We start from the raw sequence: 11,845 nt of genomic DNA, 5'->3' as shown, positions 1-11,845 counted from the left end.
GCTGAAGAGAAGACCTCCCGGCTACGCCAGTATTGGCATGAGAAAGACTGCTCGAGGGGAACACGACTTTGTTTAACAAAACACAAGACGGGAGTTCAGAAAATCCATCTCACAAGAGAGCGAACTAAGTCATGCCACGGGCAATTGAGTGACGATTTTGAGTGGCCCACACTTGAAAGAACGGTATGCGTCATCACGTAAACAATGGTAACGATATACCGGACCTAACAAGTGTAAGACAACACAATATCGCCCCAATATCGCGATGACTTGAGATTGGCCAGGCAAACAAGTCCTGAAACGCTCGACCACCCGCTGAAGGAGGATGTCGTTCTTCCCCGAATGACGCGCGAAAGGGGCCAAGCGGGATACAAGCAGAGCCACAAGGTCTGAACCTCGACCCCCGCGAAGGAGGAGTTCGGTTCTTCCCGAATGACAGCCGCGAAGGGCCAAGCGAGGATACAGATCAGAGGCCACCGAAGTCTGAAACTCGACCCCGCGAAGCGAGGATGTCGGTTCTTCCCGAATGACGCCGCGAAGGGCCTAAGCGAGGATATAGCAGAACCAACAAGTCCAAAACCTAACCTCCGCGAGCGAGGATTCGGTTCTTCGCTTAATGACCCGCTAAGAGGTCATCAAGGGATACAGAAAATGTAAAGTTCTCACACCCCAAAGGAAAAGTCCGCTAAAGTGAAAGATGTCGTGGAACGCTCTTCCTCGCTGATGCTGCGAAAGAGAAGACTCCATTTACGTAGGTCGAGGTCGCAACATGGAGACATCGAAAATCTGGCAATAAAAAATAAGCAGGCAAGTCAGGTAGCAATCTAAAAGATACACGAATTTAAAAAGAAAATTGAGACTTGAACTTAATCCCTATGAGTAAATAGGATCTTATAGTTGAAGTCCATTATAACTAGCAAATTTCGTCACGGCAAACAATAGATGTTCGTTTTCACGATAAATTTTGGTGAAATACCCAAAATACCCCTCGTGGTTCAAGCCAAATTCAGGTGCAAGGACATGCGCGATCCGGGTATGATCATCATATTCGATCAATCAAGTAACACCCCGGTTACCCCAAAATTTTGTTAAATTTTGCAAATAACCCTTTTGCAAAAAAAATAAAAATTTAGCCAATTTTGGCATAAAAACCCCTCCCACAAATTTTGGTTTGGTACTCCACAATGCTCCTTTATCAAATTTTGATCATGATTTGTGGTGCTAAACTCCTTGATTTCAGCGCCATAAATTTGCTGCCCTTTTTTGCAACAAGCCCCTCTAAGACATTTAGGCTGTTTTGGGCAAATTAACCCTCAACAACTCTTGCCATAAAGCCCGCTTTAACTTTTCTTGATCAATGGGCATGAATCCAAGCTCAAAATTTAGTTCCATTTTTGGGTGCTAAAAGTCCCCACGCAATTCAGTCCCATTTGCTAAATAAGGCCCCCCCACATTCCAACCAATATTTGGCACTATAGCCGCCAAAAGTTCAGTCCCTCTTTTACATACATAAACCTCAAAAGTCCAGGCGCTATTTTTGTACAAAAACCCCCAAAAATTTCAGGCCCTCAATTCGGCCAGAAAAAAAAACGCCTCAAATTTAGCAAACTAGGTTTTTGGGATTTTGAATAATTCAAGAGGGAAATCAAATTGAAGTTATGAAAAAAACAAAAATCTTGACGCATAAGCTGAAGGAATCTTTGAAGAGGGAGACTTTTGGTTGAAGATCTCCAAACCCAAGCTTTCCTTGCTTGAAGCTTTGAAGAGGATGAGAGCTTGGAAGGAGGAATATGAAAGCTTGAGGGCCTTGAAGGAGCTAAGGGCTTGGAGAGAAGGGTTTGGAACTCTTGCTGAAGAAGAGTCTTGGAGAGGGAGGCGGAAGCTTTTGAAACCGAAAGCAAAAAGAAAAAAAGGCGGAAGCTTTCAAAAGCCGAAAAGAAAAAATAAAAATGAGGGGGTAACTGTAGGAAGCAGACAAAACGCGAAAAAAAATATAATAAAAGAAAGAAGGAGATCGGTTTCTTTTAGATTGTAAGTGATTTTGTTTTTAGTTGACCGAGACGCCAAGGAGGACGTCGAACGCACATTGAACGGCGAGACGCCAAACCCAATTTGTTTATTTATAACGCTGTGGGCCGGCGAAATGTGGGCTCGGCGTTGTGTGAAGGGGTCCGGGGATAATTCATGTGCATTTTGAACCTCTTTCGGTAATATTTTTGATATATTCGACGCCTGTATTTATACTCCAATGGAATCACGAGTTTTAAAACTATTTCTCACAGTTGACAGGAAGTTCCTGGGAAAATCTTATGTATAATATTTTAAGGATAACGCGCGTCAACCTCCGATGGGTAGCACGAGCTAAACTAATTCCGCGGAAAACTCGCCAGTAGCACACGGGTATAACCGTGGTTCTCCTCATGTTGGTCGAAACCCTCGGGTCAGAACGCCGTCAACGCGTAACCCAGGCCAACGCGCATTCAACGGCGTTGCGACTAAAAGTCAAACAGTTTGACGATTCGAAACGCCCCTCGGGGTAAACGCCGGTGCAACTGCGTAGCCCCAGGTGCAACGCCGACGTCATCAACGCGTTGCGACCAAAGTAAGTTTGCAGCGATTCGAAACCGGCTCAGGGTAAACGCCGGTCAACGACGTAACCCCAGGTCAACGCTCATCAGTCAAGAGCGTTGCGACAAAAGTTTCAAAAACCCGTTGACGGATTCGAAACCTCGGTGTAACATCGTCAAATACGCGTAACCGCTAGGGTCAACGCCCAGTCAACGCGTTGCAACCAAAGTCAACGTTTGATCGTATTCGAACTCGGGTAATACGCGCGGTCTAAGCGCGTAGGCCCGCAGGTCAACGCCAGTCAACGCGTTGCGACTGAAAGTGTCAACGGGGTTGACCGATTCGAACCCTCGGTAAACGCCGGTCAATCGCCGTAGCCCCAGGTCCAAGCGCCAGTCAACGCGTTGGCGTACGTCAAGTCAACGTTTGACGATTCGAAGCACCTCGGTAAACCGGCGGTCAACAGGCGTGAACCCTAGGTCCAACGCGCAGTGCAACAGCGCAGTGCTGCGGGACTCAAAGTCAACGTTTGAACGATTGCGAAAGCCCTCGGTAAACCGCGCGGTGCAAACGCATAACCCTAGGTCACCTAATCAACGCGTTGCGACAAAAAGTCAAGCACCGGCGATCTGAACACTAAGTCAGGCAGGATGTGACAAAGATAGCGCAAAGTCCAACTCAAATGACACGAGCCTAAACTCAAAAGCTCACGTGTGGTGAAACATCGGAGACTGCCCGACGAGACAGGACAGGCGATAAACGCAGCGGCGGAAGAACTTGGTTATTCGTACAAAACATGCGAATAAACTGAAATCGAAGGAGTCAAGAGTTGAAGCTAAGACTGGCAGGTCCTTTAACGCCTGACTGAAGGCTGGATGCAATCACATCCAAAGTGTTCCGCGCTCTCTATAAAAGAAATGTAGGCCGGAAACGCTTTTGGGGGGCGGTATGCTGTAGGCATTGAAAATTGCCTGTAGGTCTCACAAACAGCTAAATGTCAGAAGAACGACGATTGACGTCAGCTACTTCCGATCCACAGGAGTTTTAATTGGACGTCGTATGAACGAGTGAATGTGAATCTGACGAACTACGTGCAGCTGATGTTTGCGAAGGCACGGGCAATCGGAACCCTGCGATGTATATACTAAAGAAAACACGCCCTTCTTGCCCTCGTTGATCCTACAGGCAATCCAACCAATGATCTAACCTGATAGACACTCTTCGTCGGCTTCGCAACGCAAGTCTTCGAATCACCTAAAATCCGAGTTCGGAGCAAGAATTTAGCGGGACAGCAGAGCAAAATGCACCTCAGACGGAGGCGTCCTCGGGAATTTCCAAGACACCCAGAGAGTGTCTCCAAATCCGAGACACCCAGAGGTGTCTCCAGAATTGTGGAGACCACCCCAGAGGTGTTCCAAAATGTGCGAGACAACCCCAGGGTGTCTCCAGAATTGCGGAGACACCGACTCAGAGGTGTCTCCAGAATGTGGAGACACCCAGAGGTGTCCAGAATTCGAGACTAGCGCCCAGAGGTGTACTTCCAGATGTGGAGACACCCCAGAGGTGTCTCCAGAATTCGAGAGCACGCCGCAGTAGGTGTCCTCCAGAAGTGTGAGACACCGCCAGAGGTCTGCCAGAATTCGGCAGACGCCCCCAGAGGTGTTCTACTCGAAAATTCGAGACACCCAGCAGTGTGTCTCGGAATTGTGGAAGACACCCTAGGGGTGGTCAGGCTTTTCTAGACACCCTACACCCCTCTTGCCTATAAAATAGTGACCGCTTGGCCTCACTTTTTTGCAGAGCGGAATTTTGGAGAGAAAGAGCGAAGCCGAGCCTGCTGCAGTGAAGAGTGATCGAGCACTTCAGGGGAATTCTTCATCAGATGCTTCATCACCCGTGTGTCCGTTCTTAGTATTAGCCCTTGGCGTTAATACTAAGAAGAGCTAATATCTCGCTTTAGGCCGAGATAGACGCTTCAAAGCTTCTAGATCTCTCGCGGATCGACGAAGCTCTGTCCGATTTTTCTGGATCAGAGTTCCTAGATCCCCTCGCGATTGACGAAGCTCTGTCCGGATTGATCCGGACCAGATCTGATTGGCCAGGTTAGTCCACGGATATCAACGTCCCCGTCATTAGGCCAAAGACCCACGCAAGCAAGAGACGGCAAAACAGATCTTGTGTTCTATTTTGAAAAGTTGTAATTTTTATTCTTTGTTATTTGAATTCATTTGTAACGATTGAAGTTTAATGAAATCAATGATGAAGGCAACTTTTTCCGAAAACACGCTCCACCACTCTGTTGTGTTGAGGTGTGCCTGGAACGATCTTCAATCTCCTAATCCCATAGGATGAGCAGGAGTTCTTGAACTCCTAGCTGCAATACTCCCCTCCATTATCAGACTTTAGACACTTTAGTTTATTAGTTGTTTCATTCTCCACACAAGCAAGCCACTTCTTGAAGATGATAAAAACATCTGACTTGTGCTTCAAGAAGAACACCTACAATTTTCTAGTAACATCATCAATGAAAGAGATAAAGTAAAGAGAGTTACCAACAGATGGGACTTGCGCAGGTTCCCACACGTCGGTGTGTACCAACTCTAATTTCTACAATTTTGGAACCGGACTGGTCTTGTTAAGTTTGTATCACATGCTTAGTAGCTGGGTAAAATAGATTTAATGTATTACAAGCTAATCACATGCTAAAGATACGATAAAAATTTAACAGAATTTTTCTAATGAAGTATGGACAAGGTATCAAAGTGAAAATGTGATTTAAACTTAGGATATTAAAGTGTTAAAGAAATAATTAGGGTCTCAAAGGATAACAAGATTGGAATTTTGGGTTTTAAGTGGTAAAGAAGTACTTTGAAACATCAAAGTTAAAAGGTGGGTAAACTTCGGGGTACCTAGGTGAAAATAAGCAACCAAATAACTAGAAGGGTTTTCTCTCTCTATATTAGACTCTTAACGTTTCATGTTTGGAATTAGCCCTTCAAAGCAGTTAAATTGCTACTATGACCCTAAATTCTTAAGATATTTTGAAATTAGTCCCTCGAATCCTATTGAAATTGCTATTAGACCCGCTCATTCTTAAGTTATTTTGAATTGAATCTTTCAAATCAAAATAAAATAGCAATTAGAGAGAACTATGTGTAGAGACTACCAAATATTGAGGACCAATGTTTCTATCAAATTTTCTCTCAACTATAAATCAATCATAGAGGACCAATTTTTCTATCAAATTTTATTTTCATACGCATATCTATATCTTATTCAATGTTTTGTTAAGTTTGTATCACATGCTTAGTAGCTGGGCAAAATAGATTTAAATGTATTACAAGCTAATCACATGCTAAGGATATGATAAAAAATTAACAGAATTTTTTTAATGAAATATGGACAATGTATCAAAGTGAAAATGTGATTTAAACTTAGGATATTAAAGTGTTAAAGAAATAGTTAGGGTCTCAAAGGGTAACAAGATTGGAATTTTGGGTTTTAAGTGATAAAGAAGTACTTTGAGGCATCAAAGTTAAAAGGTGGCGAAACTTCGGGGTACCCAGGTGAAAATAAGCCACCAAATAACTAGAAGGTTTTTTTCCTCTATATTAGTCTCTTAACCTTTCATGTTTGGAATTAGCCCTTCAAAGCAGTTAAATTGCTACTAAGACCCTAAATTCTTAAGATATTTTGAAATTAGTCCCTCGAATCCTATTGAAATTGCTATTAAACCTGCTGATTCTTAAGATATTTTGAATTGAATCTTTCAAATCAAAATAAAATACCAATTAGAGAGATCTATGTGTAGCGACTTCCAAATATTGAGATTCTAATAGAAATTCAATGTGTACCATTCTATAATGGCAAACATAGGAAATATAGAAAGTCATATATTCCTAAGATATTATGAGTGCTACAATATCCATTAAAACTCATACGGCTCAGTGATGAAGAAAATTCCTAACACGCACTTTTTTATCACGTGCTTGGCGATTTGGTGGAATGAATCTAATATATCACATGCCAATCATGTACTAAGGGCGTGATATAAGTTTAATGAAAAGTCTAACAACTTCTAGATTCAGTGTATAAAAGTGAAACATGATTGGAACTTTGGGGCACAAAAGTGTTAAAGAAATATTATCGGGTATCAAAATGTTAAAGAAACACAATCGAGTATCCAAGTGAAACATGATCAAAACTTTAGGGGTGCCAAAGTGTTAGAAAAATACTTTGAGACAACAAAGTGAAAAGGTGGGCAAACTTGAGGTACCAAAATAATATAAGCCACCAAATAATAATTTTTTTTCTATGTTAATCACTCAACTTTCATATTTGTAGTTAGTCCTTAGAATTATTGAAATTGCTGTTAGCTCTGGTTTCCCAATTCATATGCTACTTTGAAGTTAGTACCTTAAATCATCAAAATTGTTTTCTAGGTCCAACAGATTCTTCGGTTGTTTTGAAATTAGTCCTAATTAATTAGCAATTAGAGGGGAAAACAACTTATAAGAATTGAGAATAAAATTATGATGTACAACAATTTCATGCAGCAGGCTTGCACGTGCTCTCCTTACTAGTTAACAAAAAAAGGGCATCTACTCATCCTTTGACTAGAAAGATCTAATATGTTTTGTTATCATATATTTCTCATTAATATAAAAGCTGTACATAAAGAGCCCAATAAACACTAGAGCAACTTATAATTAACTTGCAAACTTAGGATCTACAACACACAGGAATACTCAATGTCAAGTGGGGGGAAAAACATCACGTACCGACAACATTTATCAGAAAAAAGAAAAATATGTGAATATTAGCAACTACACGCAAAACTCAGTTTAATATTCTAATACTAGGATTATCAGTTCAAAGCACCATGGAGAAATATATGTCCCAAATAATGAACAAAGGTCATGGCGTAACACAAGAAACATTAGAAATTAATAGGTAGATATTTCCTACTTTTTAGACTACCCTAATGACTTATTTACAAAATTCTACGACGATGTAATTCTTGAGTTCCAAGTTTTGCCCTCCATTAATTGAGGGTACATTGCATCCTGCATCAACATTTGTAGATTTAATCAAGTTAGAAACTAGAGCCAAAAGCGAAAATATTAAGTAATCTGTGAATACTATTACTCAGTGAATCTCTTGCGAAGAACAACTTAGTAAAAACTAAAAGTTTTTTTTTTTAAGAAATATGACGAAGTCGTGTTTACCTTATGGACTTCCAACAGAAATAACGTCTTCAGGTCGTGCGTTAGCCCTTCTGCTTTCTTGAATTTTCGTTTTCTTTTCTCCCTCATAAATCCATTTATAATCCGGTGGAATTACAAAAGGGTCCTGAATTTCTTGGGCATAATTTATAGGCTTCAAATTCGAATCATCAATTATGAGATTCTCTCTCTGGGGCGAACAAGGAGGCGTGTAAAATTCATCTGCAGGCGGTAGTAATTCGAAATTTGTGAACGAGATGACGACTTTAACGGACGGAACAATAGGAAAGGCTATCTGCAAAAAGAATTAATGAAATGTGATAATAAATAGCTAGATCTTCAAAGTTTGCACGCTAATTAAAAATGCAGTTCTTTTTATGAAAATCAATACTCTTGAATTACATTGTACACGTATTAATACACACAAAGATTTCACTTGCGGATACACATACCTTGACTGGAAAACTCCCGGCAGGAAGTTTAGTGCTAAGAATTTCTTTCAACCTCCGAATTGGCTTGATCTTATAGCCCAAGATATCGAACAACGGTAAAAGCTCTCCAACCTCAAGAGGGAAATTATAAGTAAGCCAAAGCTCAGGCTTGAACTTCATTGTGTACTCACTCTCCACGCTTTTCTCTTTCTCCGTATTGCTACTTTTATTTGCCGGAGTCGACCTTTTATAACTTTTTGACGGAGACCATCTCATTAGCTCGTTCGCATCCCCTTTGATCTTGCTGCACTTTTCCTTCAAATTCCCGTACCATCCTTTCTTTCCTCTCTCCTCGTTAGTCGCCGAATCAACGTCAGATGCAGCACTGATCGGCTCCGAAAACGCATCACCTCTTTGCGTTGCGGCGTCAAGTACTCGTCGGGATTTTAAACTGAGTGTCGCATCGTGCATGTGATATAGGTCGGTCTTCCACGGACCGATCATTATGTCAGATTTTGACGGTGCTACGAAAGCTTTCGTCACGTCCACTCCTGGTCGATAGATGTTTTCCTCTAACATCGTCGAGATTTCTTGTCGGATCTTTTCTTCTGATAGCCAAGCCTTCTTCCCGCTGAGGACGTTTTTCACCGTTTTGCTCTTGTGCGAAAGTATCACCAGCGAGCCCGGCGACACCTCACCGTCCTCCGATCCTTCTCCGAGAAACAAAACGGTGTGATCTGATCGTTTGCTCTTAAATACGTCGAAATCAAGTAATGCAGTATCCGCCCTCAAGTTAGACCCCGTTTTCCATATCTTGATCGTGTCTGACGGAGAGATTTTATTTACGAACGGGATCACCGAGCTTTCAAACTGGAAAGTGATCTCTGCGGAGAAATCACTTATCGACCTCAGGTCTCGAACGACAAGAGGCAGCCTTACGCGCCATTTAGCCCACTGTAATTGTCCGGCGTGCTGGAGTATCATCTTTATGATCTCCTCCTCTCTTAGACAGATTGCCTCTTCGAGGGCGGTCCACCCTTTTTCGTTCTGGAGGCTCCAATCCGCGCCGCGTTCCACGAGCAAGAAGGTAGAGGTGACGTCTGCCGTTTTGACGGCAAGATGAAGAGGAGTGTCTCGATTAGGCACGTCCCGGTCGTCAACCAGAGTAGATCTTGCGTCGGCGGCCTCCATGCCCGCGATTGCGTCTTCTTCGGTCTGGATCTTTGACGGATCAGAAGTTGAAGGAAGAGCAGACAACAACTCGTTCAGGCAAGCGTAATTCCGAGTGAGCACCGCCATGTGAATTTTGCTGTGGTAATATTGTGTAATGTCGACCTCCTCCATTCTCGCCACCATCTAATTAAACAATAAAAGACGTTTGAAGCATGACATATGTAAAAATATAGTAAGTATATACACTAAATTGAGCATAAAAGAATTAAAAAGATCAATGAAATAAAAATCAATTTAAAGAACAAAAAGGCTTCAAAAATGAATAATGAAATAGGAAGAAAAAAAAACAGAGGTACCTTTGTTGTTCTATTCGTATGTATTCAGATATTATCAGAGAGGAAGTGGAGAGTATATGCCTTCTATAGCTATCGTTAAAACCAATATTTTCCCGAAAATAAAAATAAGGGTATAATTCTATCAAAAAAAAAAATGAGTATAATAGATATTATGTAACTGTTTTCCCTCTTCTCATCCCTAAAAAATAATTCGAAATCTTTTGAGGACCAGAGACGATTCCGTGGTCCAATCCAAACCGATTACGCGATGATTTCCGATTTATAAAAGATAATTCGAAATCTTTTGAGGACCAGAAACGATTCCAGGATCCGATCGGAACCGATCGCGCCTTCACCCAGTGAGAATCTCTACAGGTTGCGGCCATTTTTTTTTTAGTTTTGCGATTTTGTTGAAATTGGGGCTTGATTATTAATTTTCTAATTAATATAATACTTTTCACTAAATGTTGGTTTTCCTAGTGTCACTAGGGATTGGAACTAAGATTAAGCCTGTAAATGGTATTGATTTTGGCACGATGTTATCTGTGATAGCTAGTGTACGTAGCATATTTACCTGTGAATCATTAGAGAAATAAGTTCTTCATTTTTATGTGGAAGCTAAAAACATTTTTCCGGTAAAAATTGTGAAAATGAGTAAGCGCTTGTTATTTGACATTAAAGATTTATTTTAAAAAAAATTCTGTTTTTTGGTAGTGTACATGACCAATGTAAGCTGATTGCCCAAGTAAGAGGAATAAAAACATTTACCTGTTACACAGTTAAGCTTTTGATTACGATATCTGAAATATCGGAATTTCATATTGTTTTCATAGTTGATTATGATATCTTCATTTTATACTGTTGATTATGCACATTCATTTGGCAAAACCGACAATGGCTGCATTCAATGGATTTAGTAAGAGTAGGCAAGTTGAAGAAAGAATTGCACCGTATTTTAGCTCAATTTGATGTCTGAAAGTCCAGTGCTTTGGAAGTATTCATTGGTCAGGATGGTACTTTAATGGTATTTGCTTCTGAGAGGTGTATCCCTAATTTGCTACGTATACGTTATGAGAAGGGATTGAGGGTCCCGGGAACAAAGAGTAGCGATTTCATTATCTGACACGTATATTGTAGTATATCATTTATCAATCTTGGCTATCATGTATTTTTGGTTGTAGTATCTGTATCATAGGAATCTAGTAATAGTATCATTAGTTAGGTTGAGTACATTTTCTCCTAAGGAGACATGTCATAGTGCTGATTATATACTTTCATTTTGGTTACAGAGACAAAAACTTTAACCTTATTTCTTAGCAAAAAAATTTGAAATTGTGATTTTGTTTGAAAAAGAAAGAATTATATTGCGTCTTTGCTCAATTTTAGAATTATATTGCGTCTTTACTCAATTTTGATTTCTGAACATCCAGGAGTATTGGAATTTTCAATCGTGCACAATGCAGCGTTATTTGCTTCGCTTGCAATTCAAAGAGGATTAGTATATTTGATTGCTGCTGTCCCTGTGTAGCCATCACTAATTGTCTTCTTTCTGATGGTTGGTTTCTAATTTCAACCTCTTATTTTTCTGTAAGAAGAGGGCAATGCAAATTTGTAATGAAGATCTATAATTTATGTATTCAGAAATCGAGTCTTTCATTGATACAAGAATAGCTTGTTGGTCCCTTCTTGTAATATATCTTATCATATGATGTTTTCCGTAAGTTCTAGTTTGTAATTACCTGGAGATGTTTGGTGCAGTGGAAAATGGGAAGTGGTCTCAAGGACGTTTAGAAGACCTATCGTTCTTTTATCAAATTGTTACCTACACTGCATTTAACCAAATGACCGAATACTGAAGCTATCGCGCGTTTTCCCCCCTGATAATCACAATGACATGTTGGCATTTATTCTCCGTAGGAGCTCAATGGACAGTTAAACAGCATAAATGCTATAAGCTAAAGAAGCCATTGCGTTTTGAGTTTGCGTTATGTAGGTATTTACAATTGGAAGATACTACTGAGGAGGTCTCACTTAAATGTTGTATGAATGATGATACCTATTTTATGTCTGCAGTAATCCTGATGGTAGATTACTCCCAGGCCTGCTTTAGCTA

General features: G+C 40.7%; 1 protein-coding gene across 1 annotated transcript; it reads right to left on the bottom strand.

Annotated features, from left to right (window-relative positions):
* Positions 7,372 to 9,775, bottom strand: LOC109849908 (ankyrin repeat domain-containing protein 13C-B-like). Its single transcript, XM_020419791.1, has 4 exons — positions 9,754 to 9,775; positions 8,246 to 9,580; positions 7,797 to 8,088; positions 7,372 to 7,634 (listed from the first exon to the last, which is right to left on the bottom strand). Exons 2-3 carry the CDS (start codon positions 9,578 to 9,580, stop codon positions 7,798 to 7,800), a joined length of 1,626 nt encoding a protein of 541 aa, XP_020275380.1. The 5' UTR covers positions 9,754 to 9,775; the 3' UTR covers positions 7,372 to 7,634; position 7,797.

This window comes from Asparagus officinalis, chromosome 7, assembly GCF_001876935.1.
Source record: "Asparagus officinalis chromosome 7, Aspof.V1, whole genome shotgun sequence".
NCBI classification, from domain to species: Eukaryota; Viridiplantae; Streptophyta; class Magnoliopsida; order Asparagales; family Asparagaceae; genus Asparagus; species Asparagus officinalis.
The sequence above is the reverse complement of the archived record's forward strand: the minus strand, read 5'-3'. Positions and strand labels throughout refer to the sequence as shown.